At 56.4% G+C, this 22,039-nt stretch overlaps 1 protein-coding gene across 8 annotated transcripts; it reads right to left on the reverse strand.

The window, feature by feature from the left end:
* Nucleotides 1-155: 155 nt before the first annotated feature.
* MAP7D1 (MAP7 domain containing 1) lies at nt 156-21,995 on the reverse strand. Of its 8 annotated transcripts, none has more exons than XM_023633439.2 (18): nt 21,546-21,995; nt 8,824-9,174; nt 8,610-8,678; nt 7,870-8,033; nt 7,042-7,156; nt 5,517-5,627; nt 4,194-4,316; nt 3,943-4,097; nt 3,679-3,848; nt 2,869-3,197; nt 2,416-2,593; nt 2,190-2,328; nt 1,978-2,082; nt 1,657-1,710; nt 1,443-1,485; nt 1,249-1,339; nt 938-1,131; nt 156-756 (listed from the first exon to the last, which is right to left on the reverse strand). In XM_023633439.2, exons 1-18 carry the CDS (start codon nt 21,589-21,591, stop codon nt 746-748), a joined length of 2,448 nt encoding a protein of 815 aa, XP_023489207.1. In that variant the 5' UTR covers nt 21,592-21,995; the 3' UTR covers nt 156-745. The 8 variants fall into 8 exon arrangements, with proteins under 8 accessions (XP_023489207.1, XP_023489199.1, XP_023489220.1 ...); XM_023633431.2 differs by having other exon boundaries at nt 1,443-1,488; nt 21,546-21,978; XM_023633452.2 differs by lacking the exon at nt 5,517-5,627 and having other exon boundaries at nt 21,546-21,978.
* Between the last annotated feature and the right edge of the window lie 44 nt (nt 21,996-22,039).

Below are 22,039 nucleotides of genomic sequence, written 5' to 3' on the forward strand. Positions count from 1 at the left end.
TGAATTCATGACTAATTGGAAGACCACAGGCTGGTACCAAGTAGGGGTAGATATCCCCAGGCCCTGGCTCCTTAAGTTCACGTTAGAACTCAGAAGGCCACTTGCTCCCAAGCCCACCACCCGCCCCACTTGCCAGCCCCAAGGATAGACAGGACTGGCAGAATTATTCTCACTTTATTTCTGCAGAAGTTTGATCAGATGCAATAACACTGATTCCAGGCAAGGGCAGGGGGCATGGGTACCCCTAAAGCAACAAGTATCCTGTGGCCCAAGGTGCCCCCCATCCCCAGACCTGGGTTCCCCCTCAGTTACAGTTAAATAGAGAGAGGACGATCTCCCCAGGGAGTCTTGGGAGGGTCTGCCTCCTGCACCCACCCCCTCCACGCAGAGGAGTCTGAGCACAAGCTATTTACAGTATTCACATCCACTGTACCCCACCAAACCAAGGCAAATACTACAGGTGGCCCTTCCCCAAGGGAGGAGGCCCGAGAGGCTGTGAGTGTATGTGTGTGTACTGGGGGGAGGGGGTGTCTGCACATGTGAGCACACGAATGCACTGAGGGGCAGGGTCTGGCTCTGGCCAAAGAGACATCAGTCTATAAGGTGCAAATTAGAAATAACAGAGAGGACCCACCCCCAGGGGCCCAGGCCACTTCCGGCTTTGTTCTGTCTCTTTTTCTTCCAGACATCCTAGCGGATGACGCAGAGGAGCCCCCATAGCTGTGCCTGGATCCAAGGCACCTCCTTAAAGGACTTCTGGGAAAAAAGCAGGAGGGAAAACATCAGGTAAACCATGCCTCCAAGCCCAGGCAGCTGGTGGTCTTCCAGGTGGAGTGTGAGAGGGCCGGTGGCAGAGCTGGAAGAGAGGGCAGGACCGGGGAAGCGAAGAAAGGCTGCTGAGAGGGAAGGCTGTGGGTCCAAGATCAGGGATCCCTACCTGTGACCTGTGGGGGCTGAACCACAGCTTTCTTGAGGAAGGCTTCTGCCTCTGCGAAGGGCAGGAGTGCCTCTGGCGTTCGGCCCAGACTCTTGTCCCCAGAGGGTCCCTTAGGGGAGAAGCCATTCTCCTGGTGCGCTGGGAGAGGCTGCAGGCCATTCACCAGGGACCCCGGTGACTCCTTGCTTGGCAGGCTGTGGACGCAGGGGCCAACAATCAGGTACCTCCCATCCCAGGACAGCCTAGGCACCCCACAGCTCCAGCCTGACCCTGCCTCCCTGCTCGGGGCCCCTGGGAATCGGAACAGATACCTCCACTGAGGCTCCTGGGGGGCAGGCTCCTCTTTCTGCACAGCCTCCTTCTGCAGCCCCAATGGCCGAGCCTCCCCGGCTTTTGCAGGGTCTACCACAGGGAAGGAATGGCCATCAGTTAGGGGCTGGCGAGAGGAGGAGGTTAGAGGATGGGATGGCAAAGGGGATGGAGATGAGGGGAACAGGGTCTTTACCTGGGCTGGAATTGTTGGCTTTTGCCTCCTTTCTGTCTTGCTTCTGCTTTGAAGAGGAAGAGCGGTCAGACTCAAGGGATACCGGGCCCCACCAACCGAGGGGCTGAATTCCTCTCTGCCCAGCCCAGACCCTGACCCCACCCTAGATACCTTTCCCCCGCCACCTTTCCTCACTGGACCCCCACTCCCAACACTGCCCTTCGGGAATCCTGACCTTGGTTTCAGCAGCTTCTGACTTCCGAGTCCTCTTCATTATCTCCTCTAGACGCTGTTTGGAGGTCCCACATCAGTTAGGCCCGAGCCACGCCCTAGTCTCCAACCTCCCACCAGCCATCCCCTGTCCTGGAATCGCAGGGCCCTTCCAGCTCATACCAGTCCTTTCCAGGCCAGGAACCAGAGCTCGCCCCAATTCCTTCTCGTCTTACCTTCTAAGCTCAAGGCAGGGCCCACTCCCCCCAGCCCCGCTAACTGAAGCCTGGACACCGCCCAGCAGCTAGCCCCGCCCACACAAGCCCCGCCCACTTCCCCCGCACACCTTTTTGCGCTCTTGCCGCTCCTGCTCCTCCCGCTGGAAGTGCTTTTCCCGCTCCAGACGCTGCCGCTCTGCTTCTTCCCGGGACCGAGCTTCGGCCTCCTCTTTCTGTCAAAGACCCCCGGGGAGCTTTAGGCAGCTGGACCCCTGCCTTCCCTCCGGGCCAGCCCCCGGCCTGCCACCAGGCGGCGCCCGCGCCCAGCCCAGAGGGGCACCTGCTTCTGCAGCCGCTCCTGCTCCTCCTGCTCCGCCTGCGCCTTCTCGCGGGCCTCCTGCTCCTCCCGCCTCCGGGCCTCGGCCTCCCGCTCAGCCCGGGCCTCGGCCTCCCGCGCCAGCTGCTCCTCTCGCATTCGCCTGGGGGACAGAGGGAACTCAGGCTCCGTCCTGTGCTTCTTCTGCAGACCCCGTAAGGGCCTCCTCAGTCCCCGAGGGCGTACTCACTTGTCCCTTTCTGCCTGCAGCCTCCGCTCCTGTTCCTCGCGCTCCCGCTGCTCCCGGGCCTGGCGCCGCTTCTCAGCCAGGAGGCGAGTGGCTTCCTCTCGGTCTGTGGTGCCCGCCATGGGTTTGTTAGGGGTCGCTGGGGAAGCAGGGGCTGGGGGTGTGGTCAGGATAGCAGTATCTGGAACGGGATCCAGGACCAGGAGTCAGCACACACCAGCACAGGCACCTCCATCACCCCAGCATGCCCCATGCTTGCTGGACCTCAAGGCAACCTGCCATCGTCTCAGAGTGGTGAGGTCCTCCTCTTTAGCCTGTGATCTGGGGCTGGTCCTGCTGAGGGCAGGAGCCTCCCCTTCCTGTCTCCCAACATCCGCTCCCCAGGCATCTCTGGTGGCCCACACCTCTGGCCACCTCCCCCACACAGGAGAAGCTGGCTTCTCTTGCCCTGCCCACCTGCAGGGATCTCCACCGTGGGCTGCTCCTTCTGGGGCTGGGCTGGGGTGGGTGAGGGCACAGGCGAGGGTGCTGGAGAGGCAGGGGCTGCAGGCTCCCTCTCGTCACTGGCCTTGCCCTTGCTCTGGTTCTTGTCCTCAGGCCCTGCGGCACTGGGGCTCTCCTTCGCTTCATCCTTCCTCCGAACCCGCCCCTTGGGTGATGCAGTGGTGCCTCGGGGGGATGGTGGTTTTGGAGGCAGAGCGTGGCCTGGTCCTGGGCTGGGGCAGGGAGAGGCAGGCCTGTGCCGGGATGTGGAGGGAGAGGATGGCCGGGCCTTGGATTTGGGACTGAAGAGAAAAGGGGAGAGTTAGGCCTTGAGGGCACAGAGTGTCCACACACACACACTCTGAGCATGTCACTTCATCAGGGAAGTGTCCTCCCAGGGCTAGGTCAGCACCCCCACCTTATATGCTCTTACAGAACCATATAATTTCCTGTTAGAGCATATATCCCAGTTTGTAATCACATATTCATTTGTGATTCTTTGACTAATGTCTGTCTCCCTAGTAGCCGGTACGATTAATATGAGTGAAAACTGGGCCTGGTTTGGCTCACTGAAATGTCCTCAGCGCTCAGAACAGTACCTGGCAGAGCCATTCATTCATTCCGCAGGTATGCGTTGAGCGCTTGCCAGATGCCAGGCACTGTTCTAGGTGCTATAGTACTTCAGTGATCAAAACGCTCAAAAAAATATTTCAGGCTAGGGGTGGGTGCCCAACAAATATTTGTGAATGAATGAATGGCCGGCCCTGCCCCTGGCCCGCCCACCTGAGCTCGGCAGCAGTGGCAGCGGAGAGGCGCGGGCGCGGAGAGGGGCGCGGAGAGGCGCGCGGAGAGGCAGGCAGTGACTGCCGCTTCTTGAGGCTGCGCTCGCGGGCCAGGGCACTCTTCTCCTTCTCGTTTTCCCGCTCCTTGTCCTTCTTCTCCTTTTTCTGCACCTGGCGAGGCGGGGGAAGGAGAGCGGGGAGAGGGGGAGCACGGTCAGCGGCTCCCCGGGCCGGGCTCCCTGTCCCCACCTGCGCCGCCACTCACCGGCGAGGCCTCGGGCCGGCGGCGCACCGAGGCGGGGCTGCCCCCCGCGCTGGGCTTGCGGCGCTCCCCGGCGGGGGCGCAGCGGTGCGCGCTTCGGGGGGCGCTGCACGGTGTCAGGGGGCTGGCGGAGGCCGAGCGCGGACACACCGGCACGGCTGCGGAGGGATGAGTGCGGTCTGGGTGAGGCGCACGCGCGAGGCGGGCCCCTGCCCCGCCCCTCGCGGGGGCTCTCCCGGTGCCGCCACCCCTACCCTGGTCCCGGCCGTTTCGTGGCAGTGTGACCGCACTGCGACTCCGTGCCAGGAAGGAGAGGGTGGGCGTCATCAGACGGTCCACGATGCTGCTCTCCCATGCGCTCAGCTGCAGGCTGCGATCTAGGGGAAGAACGCCAGGAGAAGCCGGTCACCGCCAGGGGCCGCAGGAGACAGGCAGAGGCATAGGGGGATGGCCATGTACCATCCCCACGCCAAACCCAAGGAGTCTCCCCCAGGAGGACTCTCCCCCCAGTCACGCAGGACCACACTTATCCACCCTAAGGTCTGAGCTCCACTGGAGACCCAGGCAACAATACACTTCCCAGGGCAACCTTCTGCATCTCTTGAGGGTCTTCTGCGACCACCCTCCCCAGGTGAAAGGGCTCTGAACTGTGAGCACAGAAAGGAGCCACCCAGGGTTGGTGGAAGACCCAACTGCCCACTTCTACATCCCACTGTGGGGCCCCTCCCCTCCTGCTCTCAGAGGGCTGGCCTGGCAAGGCATGACCCCATGGATTTGGGACAGGGAGGGTCCTTGTGCCCCTCTGACTCAGGAGAGTCCCAGCTTTTAGGCATCCCATGCCAGGGAGAGGCTGCTAGGGGGCCTGGCTGCCCTGGGCCACCCTGCTCTGTCTCCTCAGCTGCTGGGTTATTTTTAAGCCTCAGTCAGGTGGGGTTGGTCCAGCAGCTGATTTGGTTGCTGGGCAACAGAGCAACCAAATAAAAGCTGGAGGAATTTATAAATAACTCCTATCATGGCCTCTTAACATGTGAGCACCAGAGCATGGTGGGAACACAGGGGCCATGCCACCCCGATTGGTCACAACTCTGGAACCAGCCAAGGCCATGGCTGGGGATCTGAAGGCAGAGAGGGCAGGGTTGCATGGGGTCTCCAGGGTGGAGCCAGAATAAGGGGCCCCCTCCACCCACGCAGCACCCAGGCCAGTCTGGTACTCAGGGGCAGGCCACCTGCCTAAGGCTGGCCTAGGCCAGCTGGCTGTGGTTGGAGATGAGGCTGCCTGCTCATTCCCACTCCCCCTCCCCCCCACCTGCTCTTGAGGCCCCTGCCAGGCTCTCTGCCTGCTGGGACACTGCCCTTTGTCTCTGTTCTCCTCCCCTGCAGGGCACACCTCTGTCCTCAGGGTCCAGACCCAAATGCCGGCTCCCCCGAGGGGCACAGAGCCCTGGGTGGGATAGAGTAGGGATGGAGACCTGGAGTATGTGAGGGTCCGGGGACCTGGGGTTCTTGCTGAGCTCTGGAGAAGGTTTGGTTGTGGCTACAAGGGGCTCTGGAGGGAGGAGGGCTGGGCCTTCTCTTACTTCTACTGGGGGAGTTCCAGAGCGTGGCAGAGGATTTTGAGAGCCGCTTGTTGATTATAGAGTCCACGTGTTTGGGCAGGTTTACTGCCGACACGGAGCACCTGCTCCCACCTGGAGGGGAAAAGACACGGCATTAGGGCCGGGCCGGGCAGGAGCCAGGGGGGGCACTGAGGCCTTCCATGCAGGATGCTCCAAGGGGAGGGTGGGAGAGGGAGGAGTGGGCAGGCTAGGAAGGGGAGGAGGAGGCAGACTTGGCTCTAGGAGGAGGGGAGGTAGGTGACCCGAGACCACCTGGATTGGGGGAGCCGACGGAGAAGGAACAGAGGAAGGAGATGGAGTAAAACTACAGAAACTACAGCCTTCCTGGCCAGGAAGCCATTCCCTAGGGCTGGGCGCTGCAACCCCTCCCCCACAGCCACCCAGTATTGGCACTTGCTGACACTGCCCAGCCAAGGCGCTATGGCTACAACACCCACGGACTGGGACAAATGCAAAGACGGTCCTAAACAGAAGAACCCACAGACACAGTCATTCGCACAAATCCACATATTCATACGGACACACAGAGACAAAGACATGCAGGCGCGAGCATATCGAGTGACAGGTACCCGCATGCACACGTGTGCAGACATGCACAGATAGAGAAACACAAACACTAACAGATAACGTGTCAGACCCAGATGCACACAGGCACAAAGACATCGAAGCAACATTTAGTATTCGTAACAGCTAACATTTGTGGGATGCTTACCATGTACCAGGCACTGTGCTGGGCACCACACACCTGTTACCTCACTTGATCCTCCCAAACATCTACCTACAACCTCGGAGGCAAGTAGGATGGTTATCCCCATTTCACAGATGAAGAAAGTGAGACATTGAGCAGTTAGAGTTCACACCGCAAGTGCGAGAGCTGGGATCCTAACCCAATTCTGTCTGACTTGGGAGCCCTCACTGAGGTCCACAAGGCCACAAACACACCAAGGCAAACGCATATGAAGACACACAACACACAGATCCATGAGTACATACACCAAAAGATACACAGCTAGATATTCTGAACCTTGCCATTACATAAAGACATCCAAACACAGAGGTACATACATGCCAGCAAAGAATCAGACCAAAATCCATGATGGCCCTACATGAAGAATGCTCAGAGACAAAAATCTACCTTCCAAGATAGGTACATAGGGGTAATAGTTTTCTTTAAATACCCAGTGTCCGCAGGGCATTAAAGTCCTCTTTTATGTATCATCAACTAATAATAATTGACAGGAGCAAAGAAAGCTAATCCTAAAATGACAGAGGTTTGATGAGCAAACCAAATGAAGAGAATCCATCTCTGGCTTGAGAGTGGAAGTCCTTGGGAATGGACAGTTTGGTTGACAGACCATTCCAGAAGACACAAGTCACATGAAACAAGGCATACCTGCCACAGGGAGCGGCCGGCTCTTTGCACTCAAGCTGCTCCCTTCCCCTACTCCTCAGGCCCCAGCCTCGCCCAGTCCCTCAGCCCACTCACTGGTCTTGTGTCCTGGGGAGCTGTGGTGCAGGGCCCCTGCCCAGGACCAGCGCTGCTGCCGGATTTCGGCCCAAGTCTTCTTCACTGACCGCTGGATGGCTGCTTCATAGCGTTCCTGGGGGGCAGAGGGGAGAGGGGAGAGGTCTGGGCTCAGAATCATTCATCATACCTGGGAAAAAGGCTCCTCTCTCCTGTGACAATGCCTCTCCCAACCCGAGAAGTTTTCCCTGACTCATTGCAGGTAACCAAGGTTACCGAATCCTTGCTATGATTAAAGACCATTTGCAACAAGTCCCTTTCGTATTGTTCTTGGGGAGCTTTTCACTGTTCTTGAGTCACTTCCTGAGTGGATGAGCTGTTTCTCTGGAGATGGGGTGGGACGCTCCCAGGAGGGCCACGTCCCCCTGGGCCTGCGGGTCCTGACCTTGGGGCTGTTTTCCTTTTAGCCTGAGGGCCTCTGGCAGGGCCCCGGCCACCTTTCCCTCCATTTCCTCACTGGGGCTCAAGCCAGGACTCTCATGTCGTGGAGCTCAGCACACTCACACAGACACACGTCTGCACACATACAAACACGCACACCCAGGACACACGCCCAAATACGCATACTGACAGCGCACCATTCTAAATGCCCACCCTGGCGTGTACAGAACCAAACATGTCTGCAGTCTCAGATGCCCAGATGTTGTACAACCAGGGCCACAACTGTAGATGTGAACACAGATATGACCATGTAGACACATGTGACGCAGAGTTGTGAACACAGCTGTGTGTACACACACAGGTACGTAGATCCACGCACACCCAAGCCAGAAAGCAGCACGGACGCACCTTATTCTTCTCCAGCTTCTGCCGCTGCCGCTCCTCCAGGGCTGCCCGGCGCTGCTCGGCTTTGAGCCGCTGCTCCTCCAGCCGCCGCCGGCGCTCCTGGAGCTGTTTCTCCCGCAGCGCCTTGGCCTTCTCTTCCTTCTCCAGCCACACCGCCTTCTTGGCCGCTGTGGGAAAGGAGCCCAGGTGGGTGTCAGGGCTTCTGCAGCAGCTGGGCCTTGCCTGGTACCCCGCCCTGGATGGGTCTTCCTCCGGTCTGCTTGGGGGGGAGGTGCCTTGACTCTCAGACTCCCCCTTCAGGTTTAAGGGCTTCCTGAAGACTGGCTCAGGCCTCAGAATGAGGGCTTCTCTGACAAGAGGCCTATTCCTCCCCCACTGGCCTCCTGGTCTCTTGGCGCTGAAGGAGAAATGAGTCCTTCAGTGCCAGATCCCTGTCTGACTTGGGGGCCTGCTGGACAGATTTCCATGTAGGTATTGTGGGAAGAGCATGGGATTTGGGGTGAGATGAGGCTTCCAGGTCTGAATCTCAGCTACTCCACTAGATATGTGGCTTAGGCAAATGATTTCATCTTTCTAAGCCTCTGTTTCCTCATCCTCAAAATGGGCAGAGAGGATTAAATGAGACAACACGTGCTGCTCTCAGCACGGCACACATATTGACGTGTTCCACAGGGTTAGTGTCATTAATAGGATGTTGACGGTGATGATGGTGAAGAGGGTGATGATGCTTCCCACTCACTCACCCAGGTACTTGGCCCGCTCTTCTCGCCTCTCCTTTGCCAGCTTGTGCCTCTCTCCTGACTTCTTTACGTCTTAGTGGAAGGAATAAGAACAGACTTAGGTCAAGAGGCTCCCTCTAAAGGGAAGTCAGCCTCAGGGCCCACCCCACAGGCCTCATCCCCATCTCTTTTCCCATCTCCCTGGGTTTGAGCCCAGAACTACGGATATCACACACACCTTGCTTGGTGGGAGGGCTGTCAGAAGCTGGCACTGCCGTTGGGGATGGTTGGCTGCTCCTTCGAGGAGGCCTGGCATCCCGTGGGCCTGTGGCTGGTGGGGTGGGTCCCCTGATCTTCACTTCTGAGAAAGGCGACTCTTCCTGCTGGGGGGCTGGCCTAGGCCCTACCAGCCCTGGGGGGCTCTCTGGTTCCAGTGGGAGCTGCTTAGGGCTAGTGGCATTCTTCATGGCAGGAGGGGTATCCGGGGGAGTGTCGGGAACCAAGGCTGACATCGGTGGTGGTGGTGGCGGTGGGGAGGGGTCACCTTCTGGAGAAGGTCTTGGCTCTGGGGGCGTCCTGGCTGCCAAAGCTGGAAAATGAACACAAGAGAGGAGAGAGAGTCAGATAGAACATCTGTGCCAGAAGTTGAACATGTAGCTCTCTCCCTTGTCCAAGTGACATTCATTCATTCATTCAACATGTTTACTGAGCTCCTTCTATGTGCCAGGCCCTGTTCCAGGTACTAATAATATAATGGTGAGAAAATGGCCATGGCCCCTGCCTCTGTGGAGCCCACACTCGAACAGGGCAGACAGACAAATCGCTAGGCAATTACAGTAGAGGATAAGTACTATGTCTGGGGGTTGCACAGCAGAGATGGCTAACCTAAATTTTGGGGGGCTTCCTACAGAAGTAACAACCAAGCTGAGATCTAAAGGATGAGCTGGAATTGGCAAACTAAGAAGGAGAGGGTTCTGGCAAAGAGAAGAGCATTTGCAAAGGGGCGGAAGGGAGCAGGTTGCATTGGAAAAACCGAGAAAAAGTTTGTAGCACTGATTAGTGCCTCCAATGGTAATGACTGGTTTCCACGTCTGCCTCCCTCACCTTTCTGCTTGGCCTGAGGGTCACGGTGCCCAACCCAGGGCCCAGTGCTCAGAGGGTGCCAGCGCTGGGCACATGGGGCCGGCCAAGAGGAAGGACGTAAACATGGGGACAACAGGGATGACCAAGTCACAAAAATCTCCAATGGGCTGGGCAACTGGCTACGTCTCCACGGTAATCTTTTTTTCTTTCCCAACCCTGGGTTTCTTCTTATAACATGTAAACATTTCAAGGTCCCTGTAAACAACACCAAAGTGCCAAGTAAGAAAGCCACATTTTTGGGTATGTACATGTATGTGCGCACATGTGAACACATGTACGTTATGGGACAGTTGAAAGACAGGCTTCGGAGTCAGTCAGATGAGGGCCCAATTCTGATTTCACCACCCCAGGACAGGAAGAGAGGGCCTGTTTCCCCAGCAGGTAACCTTGGGCAAGCCATTCAACTTCTCTGAGTCTCAGTTTTCATATCTGTAAAATGGGGACAATGAGCCCAAACCAGTAGGGATGTCAAAAAAGTGACTGGCCCAGTTCATGTGCCAGTAAACAACCCACCTCTCCCTTTTCCTGTGGGTCTTACGAAGCTGCCAAACAGAAGCTCTGCATGTTGAGCCCTGGTGACATCTGCTGCTACCCTCTGGGCACTGAGGGGACCAGTGGGGACACAGCCACTGACCTGGGCCGAGAAAGAAGCCCCAGGGTCCACGGGAAAGTCAATCTAAGCAAGGTCTTCCGCTATGGGAACTCTGGCCCTCTCAGGAGGTGACAAACTCCCCATCTCTGTGGGTGACAACATGCACAGAAGGAGAAGACCGTCCCAAGGAGTCACCTTTGGGACTCTGGGCACCTTTTTCAGGCAGACAGGTGTCCAGTGGTTGAGTATGGGCTCCAGAGGTGGACTGTTCGAATATGAATTCTGGCTTCCCCAGTAACCGTGTGACCTTGGGCTGGTGTGACCTTGGGCTGGTTACAGACCCTCTCTGTGCCACTGGCTCCTCTTCTATAAAATGGAGATAGTACCTACCTCACAGGATTGTGATAAGTGTTAGTGATAACAATAACCATTAACATTTATATGTTTCTCGAGAGCTTCCTAGTTCGAAGCATTTCACACATATTAGTTTTAATCCTCACTGACAATACTTAAGAAGGAGGCGCTATAAATATCTCTTTCATACAAAGGAGGACAGCAAAGCAAAAAGAGGTTAAGTAAAGCAATTTGAGGTTGCTCAGCAGCCTGGACTTGAACCCAGGGTCTGTCACCAGAGCATGTGCTCTAACCCACTACACCCTCCTGCTTCTGTTTAAGGCAGTATGAGGTCATACATGTTACGCAATGAAATTATCTGAGGCTCACACCCCTCCTTCCTTGTCCTCCAGCTTCCTGGGCTCCAGGCAGGAGCCCCACCTAAGGCCCTGTCTCCCCAGTGGCCCCTGCAGGTCAGCCCCTAGGCTCCATGACTGTCCACCCAGCTCTCCCCATGCAAGCTCCAGAAGGCTGCTTGGTCATTGCTAGCCTATTCCCCAGCCACCTGCAAACTCCACTCCAACTTTGGTGGGCAATAAAACTGGTGGCAACCATTGCATGAGTGCTTACTACGTACCAGGAGTGAGGTGGGCCCTTTGTGTCCCCATCCTGCATCCGCATATGAACTCTGAGAGGCAGAGATTCTTGTCCCCATTACACAGATGAGACGACCAAAGCTTACCCCACTAAGGGATTTGCCCAGGGTCATAGAAGTAAGATGTGGCAGAGGCAGGATTTGAACCCAGGACTATCTGGGGCCAAAAGGACTAGGTGTGTAAGCACTAAGCTTGAAGGCTGAGGGTGAGGCCTGTTTGTTGCCATTCTCCTAGCACCTGTGCGTGCTGCAGGTGTTGCAAGGAAAACGGGTAGGCGGGTGTTTGTCTACACCTAGGCAAATCACACCCACCAGGCAAGATGGTGAATCTCCCCCTAGGTCCCGGCTAGCCATGTGAAGGAAGTCTGGAAGGAGGAGGAGGAAGAGTAAGGCCTGGAAGGACCAGCCCAGGAAGGACCAGGGTGTCAGATGCAGCAGAGCAGCAAGGTGCCAGGCTTCAGAAGCAGACAGGCCTGAGTGGGGAAGCCCAGCTCTGCTGTGGGACCTGGGACAAGCCCTGAACCTGGCTGAGCCTCAGGGTCCTCACTGAGCTGTTGGGAGTAGGTACATCATCTCTGGCACCCGGCTGGGGCTCAGTAAGTCACACCTGCCCGGAAGAATCTGTCCACTTCTCCCCGTCTCTGCCATAAGAGCCCACTTGGGTCAAGCCTTCACCCCCAGTGCTCCATGACACTACTCTTCTCAAGGTCACCAGTGACCTCCACGTTGCTAAATCAGCAGCCATTTTTCTGTCCTCGTCTTGCTAACCTATCAGCTTCATTTGACACGGTGGATCCCTGGGTGATCCTTGAACGCTTTCTTCACTTGCTTTGAAGACAATACACCGTCCTGGTTTTCCCTCTACTTTGCCGGCTGTGACTTCTCAGTCTTCTTTGCTGCTCCCTCTTTCATTCCCTAACCTCCTTGCTGGAGTGCCCCAGGGCTCAGAGGAGGACCTCAGCTCTTTTCTGCGTCCCTCTGTGCACTCCCTTGGTGATCTCATCCAGACTCAGGGCTTTAAATACCATCTCTCTGCTGATGACAACCAAATATGTGTCTCCAGCCCAGACCTCTCCCTCGAGTTCCAGTTTCGCTCATGCAACTCCCTACTTGACACCCTTGGATGTCTTACACCCCAAATTCAACACAGCCAAAACTGAGCTCCTGATCGCCCCCCTCCCCCAAATCTCTGCTCCTCCCCAGTCTTCCCCATCTCAGTCAATGGCAACCCCGTCCTTCCAGTTTCTCAGGCCACAAATCTTGGAGTCATTTTAGAACCTTTTATCATCTCACACCCCACATCTAATCTCTCTAAATCTTTCTGGCTCCATGTGCAACATATATTCTGAATCCAGTCACTTCTCATTGTTTCCACTTCTGTCGTCTCAGTGCAGCCACTGCCATCCCTTATAAAAGACTCCTTGATGCCATTCTTTGTCCTCCTCTGATTTTTTTCTCAACACTGCAGCAGAGTGCTTCTGTTTAAAAATAAATCAGATTGAGTCACTCCTCTGACAAAATCCTGCAAGGATGCCCCATCTCAGGGGGAGGAAAAGCCAGAGGCCTCACAATGGCCCCCAAGACCCTTCAGGACCCTCCCTCTCCAGCCCATTACCTCTTGGACCTCATCTCCTCCTCCTCTTCTCCCCATGCTCAGTCTCTTCCGGCCACTGATCCTGGATTGGGCCAGGCTCACTCCCGCCTCAAGGCTTTGCATTCCCTGTTCCCTCTGCTGGGAACTGTCTGCCCCCAGATTCTGCATGTGTCACTCCCTCACCTCCTTCAGCTCTTTATTCGAATGTCCCTTCTCAGTTAAGCCTTGACCCCCTATTTAAAATTACCAACTGCCATGGAAGCCTCCCTCCCCTTGCCAACTGTATTTTTTTCTTTTCAACTCTGTTTTGCCCCATAAGCATTAGCACCTTTTTAACACTGTCTCCCATCCCCAGAAGATAATCTCCAAGAGGGCACACATTTTTCTCTGTTTTGCTAGCTGTTCGATCTCCAAGGCCAGCAGAGCCCAGCAAATAGCTACTCCACAACTAATTCCTGAATGAATATATCAATGAACTCCACCCTGGCAGATATCATCATTGTCTCTCTTACCTGGGTGACTACAAATTCCTCCTACTGCTCTACCCACACCCATTCCCACTCTGCTCTTCACGGAGCAGCTAGAGTAATTGTTCCCAAATGCGAATCTGATGATGGTACTCTCTGCCACTTGAAACTTCTCAGTGGCTTCTCATTGCTCTGGAGATAAAGACAAAATCCTTGAACCCAAGCTAGAAGGCTGGCATCATCTTAAGTCCCTGTCTCCCTCCCTGCACCTCTTGAATCTCCTCTCCTACCCTGCTCCCTTCTTGCTCTTTGCACACTCCAGCCACACTGACCTTTTCATTCTGATAACCATCCATGCTTCCTCAGCCACAGGGCCTTTGCACATGCTCTTTCCCCTCTTTTCTTAACTCCCATTTACCCTTCAGCTTTTAGCTCAGTCATCATTTCCTCAGGGAAGCCTTCCCTGGCCTCTTCGATCAGGACAAATTCCTTCACTATATACAGTCATGGCTTCATGTTTGGAGTACTGTGACTTACAGTTGTACACAACTTGCTTGTGTAGTTCTTTTGTTCTTGTCAACCTCACCCTAGACTGTGAGGAAGCCCTACAAGGGCTGGGCCATGGCTGCTTTGCTCACTGCTGCATCACCAGCAGCCACCCGAATGCCAAGCACATCGAGACGGTCACAGAATGCTGCTGAGTGAGAATAAAGTGCTGTGCTAAGAAGCCACCCTTGCCTAGAGCAGGTGCATAGAGAAGGAGGAGACTCCTGCTTCAACAGGGAGTGAATCCGTGTGGCCGTTTAGTGCAAAGGAATACATACTTGAAGGGAAGCAAAACAACTCGATCTCAGTCGAGTCTGGGCAGCTTCCTGGGTAAGGCACTCAGGTAGAAGTTAATAAAAATAATAATGACTGTTTACTCCAGCAGCTCGACAAGGCAGACTTCTTGAGAAGCAAACAGGTCGTTTGGGACTCTTCTTTTGACCCGATGAACTACTGACGCTGAATACAAATATTTTCCTCAGAAATGTGCCAACCCAGGTAAAATGTCATTGGGACGGTGATATCGGGAACAAATCATATTAAGCCAAATTAATTCCTTGGTTAAGTACCTATATGGTATGGTTAGACCAACATCTGATTATTCCTATTTTCAATCATCAAATGTAATCCTTCAGCCACTTCGTTTTATTTTATTCTTGGTCTGTGTCGGACTGTGAGGTTTTAGCCACTGTTAGTTTTATTTCGCTACGTTGACATCTCCCAGAAGTGTCTGTTAAGAACTGGATAAGAGACAGATAGTTTGTATTTATTTCTTGGCACAAAGAGCCTTCACAGCGCAAAGCCGCAGGAGCTGGTGGTGGGGTCAGTAAGTCCTGTCTGATCAAGAGGGACTGCCCCGGGGTGGGCAGAGACATCAGGGCCAGGGGTCTCAGAGGGCCTGTCACGTGTCTCAGGGTGCTCGCTCCCCACCTCCACCCTCTGGGAGCTGGCAGTCCTTTCTTCTCATCCCTACCTCCTCCCTCCCCAGCAACTGCTGCTGGGCCAAATATTCCTCTCACAACACTGATAACCCAGTCTGGCTTTTCTGTTCACCTGCCATTCCTGCCCCTGGCAGGCTGAGAGCGCATCATGAGAAAAGATCCTTCTTGCAGCCCTGAGCCTGATGCAGGACCTGACCCAGAGCAGGAGTTCTGCATTTGTTTGTTTGTTTGTTTTTGAGGAAGATTAGCCCTGAGCTAACATCTGCTGCCAATCTTCCTCTTTTTGCTGAGGAAGATTGGCCCTGAGCTAACATCTGTGCCCATCTTCCTCTATTTTATATGTGGGATGCCTACCACAGCATGGCTTGCTAAGTGGCGCATAGGTCCACACACGGGATCCGAACAGGCAAACCCTGGGCCACCGAGGTGGAACGTGTGAACTTAACTGCTGGGCCACCGGGCTGGCCCCTGTGTCTGTTTAATGAGCAGCTGGATGGATGGATGGACAGACAGACTGTGGAAAACATAGTAAAACACCAACCTGCTCCAAGCTTAGTCTCTTGAACCCTACATGTCTTTTTGTTGTTGTTTTTAAGGAAGATTAGCCCTGAGCCAACTGCTGCCAATCCTCCTCTTTTTGCTGAGGAAGACTGGCCCTGAGCTAACATCTGTGTCCATCTTCCTCTACTTTACATGTGGGATGCCTGCCACAGCATGGCGTGCCAAGTGGTGCCATGTCCACACCCGGGATCCGAACCAGTGAACCCCGGGCCACCGAAGTGGAATGTGCGCACTTAACTGCTGTGCCACCAGGCGAGCCCCTACCCTACATGTCTTGATCATATCAGGGCCCTGTGTGTGCCCAGCCAGCTCCTAAGCCCAGGAAGGGAAACAAACTAATTCACCAAAGCCCCACCATATACCAGGCACTTTCCCTCATCTCATTTAATTCCTACGACAGCCCTAAGGGAAAAGTACTATGGAGGACCCCCACCTCACAGGTGAGAAACTGCTTACTCAGACAGGTTAAGTGAATTGCTCATGTCAGTGTCAGAGGTAGGACCTGAACCCAAGGCTGTCTGATGACAAAACCCTTATGTCACACTGTTTCTGGTAGGCGTCACGTCACCCCTCTCCAAGCCTCCTGCCTGTTCCCCGAAGAAGGAAATGATTTGGTAGTTCCCCCAGGGAGGTTCCCCTCTGATGGTGAAGGATGCAGGTGGGGCGGGCAGGCACTGAGCTCAGAGCGCAGGAATGCAGGGAAGACAGGCTCCTGCCCAGGCTGGCCACCAGGAGGCAGGAAGTGAGGCACCTGCACAAGGGGTGGGGAAGAGGGGCCCTCCTCCACGGGACAGAGCAAGGGAGTGCCAAGGGAAGAGCTGGTGGAGAGGGGGTGCACAGACAGCACTCCTGGACGGGGAGCATGGGGATGCAGAGGCGTGAGGCAGAGAAAGGAAACAGGACAGAGAGCAGCACCTCTAGCCTTAGCCCTCCTGGCTCTCGAAGCAGCTCCTTAGGTGGCAGCTCTAGACCAGACAAATGAAGACAGTGAGGCCGACAGAGGGCAAAGACACACAGAGAGACAGAGAGGACACACCACAGAGAGAGCGGGACACCCAGACAACGTGGACAGAGCCTGCACAATGGCAAGAGACAAGACACATTCTTTCCTCTCTCTCTCTCTCTCTCTCATACTCTCAGGAAACAGACTTCCTGGGATCTGGAACTCTACACAGACACAGACACAGACACACACACACACATCCTCAGGTATGCCCGCGCACGGAGCCTGGCACCCCCTCCAAGGCACGGACAAAGCCTCAGAGACGCACACACAGCACTCAGAGACACAGTGCCCCCAGTATATTTATATGGCCTCCTCCAGCGCACTTCTGCCCTGCCCCTCTGGGCACTCCTTTACCAGGGCCCAGGGAAATTCCAGGTAACAGCAGCGACAGTTAATGCTGTGTTAGGCACAGCTAAACACTTTAAACACATCAGTCCATTTCATCTTCACCACAATCCCATGAGGTAGATATTATTATCCCGTTTTACAAATGAGGAAATAGATTCAGAAACATTAAGACACTTGCTTAGGTCACACAGCTGACAAGTAGCAAAGCTGGGGTTTGGAGCTGCGTCCGTGTGACAGCCTGTACCCTGCACTCTGCTACCTTAAGGGGGCAGCCTCCTGGGTCTCCTCTCCTGGAGAGATCTGGGCTGGAGGCTGGGGAGTGGGCAGGAAGGACGAACCCTGGGGGATGCCTGACTGTGGGGCTGGGCCAGAAGGGGCCCTTAGGGAGAGGCATTACTCCTGGCTTGGACAGAGCTGAGCCAGCTGTGGGAGGGAATGAACTAGGAGGCGGGCAGCCTGCTCCAGCGGTCCTCAGAACCTGGGCCACAGGCCCTTGGCAGCAGGGCATCGGGGCCAGGCCAGGGGCCTCTGAGGGTGATAAAGCTGGGAACCCAACCGAGACTGCAGATCTGAAGGAGCTGTCTGGCCCGGTCGGCAGCCATTGTTCCCAGCCTCCAATCAGGAGCACCTACTTCCTGTTATTTTAGGCGGCAGGAAATGACCCCATGCCGCAGCCCGGGGCCCTCCCTTCGGCCCCAGCAGGGCTGCCCACAAGGAGGCCTACATAGTAAGGGCAGAGGCCCAGCCTCAGGCCAAGGCCTGAGGATGCCCCACGGGCTGGTCTGTCACCGCTGCCCAGGTCCAGGGCCTCCTTCTGGTCCCACCTGCTCAGACTCCAACCTGGCAGGAGGCAAGGCGAACCTGCTCAACCTCTGCCTGCCAGAGAAAAGATCATGGAGCCCCCAAGACCAAGATGCCCACAGAAGACAGTCATGCAAGGGAAGTGGGCCAGACTCTGTCACTAGCCAGCTTAGCCATGATAATTCAGCATAGAGGTTTGGAGGCTTTAGAATCAGATGGCCCTGGGTTCATATCCTGACTCTCCCAGTTCCTAGCTGTGTGACTTTAGGCAAGTGACTTTGCCTCTCTGTGCCTCCTCTGTCAAATGGGGATAACATTAGTCCCTACTCATAAGATTGCTTTAAGGATCAAATGAGACAACGCATCTGAGTGTTGAGCATTGTGCCCGGCACAGAGAAGGCCCTTAATAAATAAGAGTAAGAAATAAGTTGGTTCTCCAGGGAGTCTATTCCTGGCCCATATCTCCTCTTAAATTGGCGAGCAGTGCTAATAGGAGAAGCAATACTGTGTTCTCTACCCCGTACCGTGCTCTCTGCTCCTCTCAGGGCAGAGCTGCAGCTGAGAAGTGATGGAGGAGATGCTGAAGGCTGTGCCCTGGGGTGCCAGGCAGAGCTGCCACCGCCAACAAAGCTGCATTATCTGAGCCTGGCCCCTTGGCTCCCTTACTGGCCCCAAGGCCCAGCAGGAACCCAGGGACATGGCTCCCAGCTGCTTGCGGCCTACCTTCCAGGCTTGGTAAGACCTGAGACCTGCCCTGACTGCCTGGAAATGCCACCACTCCAGTCTGCGCCCTGCTTTCAGCTCCTCCCCCTCTCCCTCAGCCCCGCCCACCAACACTGATGCCCATCCTGAGGGGCAGGGCAGGGGAACTGGTCTAGTGCCCCTTCCTCCTCATTTGCATATGTGTGACTGCATACTAGGGGCTCATTAGAGGTCTCATTACTGGGCCCACCAGCCCAAGGAGGGATGGAAGCTGCCAGTGGAAGGTGCCAGCCAGGCTGGCTGCTGTATGTAGAGTGGCCCACTGCACCAGTCTCACCAACTTCTCGTCATCCTTTCAGGTCCACCTTAAATGCCGCCTCCTCTGTGAAGCCTTCCACAAGAAGAGCCCAATTATACCTGGGTTTTCCTGCAGTGAACAGCCTGCATCCGCCACTGGGCCGGCAGCTCCCCAAGGGTAGCCACTCTGATTCACTTCTCTGCCATCTGCATAGCCCGCACCAAGCTGGCCACACGGCGGGCATCGGCATGGGTGTGCCGGCTGGCTAGCTGGACCCATCTCCTGTGTCTCTCTCCTACTCCCACTACCCCACTCCAAGTACAGGGGACCCCTCTTTTCCCCAGACACACCCTGGCTCATGTCCTTCTAGAATTCCCCTCCCCCTTGCCCTCTGTCCCACATTTACCTCCTGAAGTTCTCATTAGTCACACCTCTTTCTCAGGCCTCTGGAGGAACGAAAAATAATAACATCCAAAACCAAATAGTGTTTATTGAGCATGAACCACATGCCAGGGACTAGGCTAAGAGTTTTGTGTGTTCTCATTTAATGATCCCAATGTCTCTGTGAGATCATTTCTAGCATTATCCTCATTTTGTAGATGGGAAAACTTAAGATTTAGGTTAAGCAACTTACTTGAGGTCACAAAGCAGTAAATTATGGAGACTTAAACTGTCGGACTCCAGAGTCTCTGCTCCTAGGTAAAATGACTCCCAATTCCTGTCCCCGCCTCCCCCATATTTCGTACCTCCCTGCTGGCACCGGTTCCGATGAGCACAGCCATAATGACGGTAATGATACTGTACTGCGGGTGTCTGGGTGCCAGCTTCCTTCAGGTACATCATTTCTAACCCTCACATTAACTCCACCAGGTTGATAACACTACCTCCATTTTCCAGGGGTATAAACTGTGTGTGGAGGAGGCAAGTTAGTTGCTCCAGTCCAGTAGCCAGTAAATGGCTTAGCTTTCCATCCTGGGCTCTCCATCCTGGTCTTCTGACCCAAAAGCAGATGCCACACTGGTCCCCTACTCCACACTGCCTCCTGTTAATGCTGTTTGCAAAGGGAACTCAAAGAAAACAGGGATCACGTCATGCACACTCAGAGTCTCAGACCCATGTCTCAGACTCTCACAGGGCTCATGCAGTGGGCACGACTTTTATTCCCAGGAAGCCCTTGGTTCATAGGGAGCCCCTGTCACCTTCAACTTCTGTGTAGGGACCAGCCACCATTCCAATCCAGGTACTCAAGTAACTCTATCTAGACCCCTGTGTACAGAAAAGTCTTCCTAATCCAGGACCTTGTATGCAGGCCCCATGCAGGCTCCCCAGTACATCCCATGCATGCCCTCATATTTGGTCCAGCATCCCACTCAAGTGCCCTAATTATAAACTAGCCACCCACTCGGGCCCTCATCTATGGCCCAGTCACCACCCCCATTCAGGCCCCAGGGAACACACCAGTGCCAGGAAGCCTCCGGTGCAGAGGGCCAGGAAGCACATGCAATGGACTCAGGACCTCCCTCTCAGGCCCTCTCAGGCTCAACAGAGCCAAGACAGACCCAAGTGCCCTTGTTCAGCACGGCCTACAGACCTCCAAAGTGCACCAGTCAGATAGCCTCCCCTCTGTGCCCTCCAACTCCCACACCCACACAGTCCCCTCAAAGAACCGCAATGGCACAGGAGGAGCCCACCCACAGCCAAGCAGCTCCACCTTGTCCTGGGCTCTCCACAGGCACAGACACTGTTTCCTCCTAGGCCCATGCCCCAGGGGGTAGGGAGGTGACCCGGATTAAGTTCTAGGACTCCACGGAGGTGTGGGGCTGGGGCCACCTCCCCCCTGAGTCAATGGGAGCAGGACTTGGGTCCTCAGTAATCATGCTCTTCCCTCCCCTTTCAGGAAGAAAGAGAAAGAGAAATCCCTCCCTCGAACACGAGACCCAACCAGAAACCTGTCCCCACCCCCTCATCAGCTGCTCCCAGATCCGAATGGGATTTGCAGAAGTCCTGGGCACTGGTGGTTGGTGGGGTGAGGGGAGGGCAGGGGCGCTTTGATGGTCTGGGGCCTGGAGAGTGTGTGAGTGTGTGTGTGTGTGTGGAAGAGGGGAGATAGGCAAGGCCTCGGGGTGAAGAATGATGTGGCAGGTCCCTAGAGTGCCGGCCTTGAGCCTTCACCTCATTCTCCAGGGCGAGACTCAGGCGCAGAGAGGCTGGGGAGGAGGGCGGCAGAATAAGCAGATTTACTTCTGGCCCCTTCTTCCTCAAATCGGGCTGGGTGGGCTCTGGAGGAGGCCAGGCTGCAGGGGAGGCGGCCCACTCCCCAGCTCCCGCCCTCGCCCCAAACAATGCCGCCTCCCCCTCCCCCTCGCCTTTATCCGGCGGGTTACTTGGCAGCCGCCGCTAGAGACCTCCCCCTCCCCTCCCCTCCCGGCCGGCCCGCAGCAGCAACAGGCCCTTTGCGCGGCAGCTGGAGGGATGGGGTGGGGGCGAGGTCTGGGCCAAGGCCTAGGCTTCGGTATGCTGGGTTCCAGGCCTGAGAATCTGCACCCCCAACACACACAGTAAGGCTGGGGTCAGATGCGCCCACCCGGGATGAGGAGTTTGACACACGCCTCAGCTCCGTAGAAAAGGATCTTCAGGGCCCGGGGTGGATCGGGAAGAGGGGTGGGGGCGGGGAAGCCGAGGTGGCACTGGGCTGGGGCGGAAGGGTCACCGAACAACTCTGGAGCGGGGTCCGTGCAGATCCCGCCGCCCAGTGCCTCCCAGCGCCCGGGGTGGGGGAGGGGGCAGCTGTCAGAAGATGCGTCGGTGGCCCTGGAGGCGCCGCCGCCGCCGCAGCCTTTATTTTTAAACTTCCAAGTGGTGAGAGGGCGCGGCGGGGGAGGGGTCCTCGCTCCGCGGGCCGGCCTCATCCTCGGCCTCCCCGAGGCTCCTCGACCTCCCCGCCGTCTCGCTTCTGCCTGGCTCCCGGCATACCTGGGGGAGCGCCGACACCCGGCTCCGCATGTGGGCCGCTCTCCATGGCTGCGGCGTCACTGGGAGGACTTGTGGTCTCAGCGGCGACGGCGGCGGCGGCCAGCGGCCAGGACTGGGGTCCCGCGGCGCATCACGCCCGGGCCGGCCCGGCGGGCAACGACTCGGAGGCGGGGGCGCTCAGGGGAGGGTGGAGGCTGGCGCGGCTGGTGGCCTGCGAGGCTCGGCGTCGCCAGCCGCCCAGTGTGTCTCGGCTGCGGCTGCGATCCTGCTCCTGCCCCGCGCCGGCCCAGTCCCGGCCGCGGCCCAACCCTATTGTACCGCCCGGGCTGGGCCCTGCCTCTCCGCCGGCGCGTACCAAGTGCGACGCGGGGAGGGCGGCCCCCGCAGCGCCCGGGGCCTGCGAAGCCGCGCGCCCGCCCCGCACGCCCGCCGCGCCCCCCTCTGGAGCGCGGGGCCTCGAGCCTCCCGGCGCCTCTTCTGTGGTCGCGGCGGAG

This window comes from Equus caballus, chromosome 2 (genome assembly GCF_041296265.1).
Source record: "Equus caballus isolate H_3958 breed thoroughbred chromosome 2, TB-T2T, whole genome shotgun sequence".
Taxonomy (NCBI): Eukaryota; Metazoa; Chordata; class Mammalia; order Perissodactyla; family Equidae; genus Equus; species Equus caballus.

What these genes read in the sequence shown, in the direction of transcription:
- MAP7D1 (XM_023633423.2), bottom strand. Translation starts at nt 21,591, where the DNA reads ATGGAGAGCGGCCCACATGCGGAGCCGGGTGTCGGCGCTCCCCCAG. An exon ending in CACGGTGGAGATCCCTGCAG is followed by an intron (nt 2,594 to 2,868) that starts GTGGGCAGGGCA and finishes ATCCCGTTCCAG; the next exon opens with ATACTGCTATCCTGACCACA. An exon ending in AGCGGCAAGAGCGCAAAAAG is followed by an intron (nt 1,711 to 1,977) that starts GTGTGCGGGGGA and finishes ACCTCCAAACAG; the next exon opens with CGTCTAGAGGAGATAATGAA.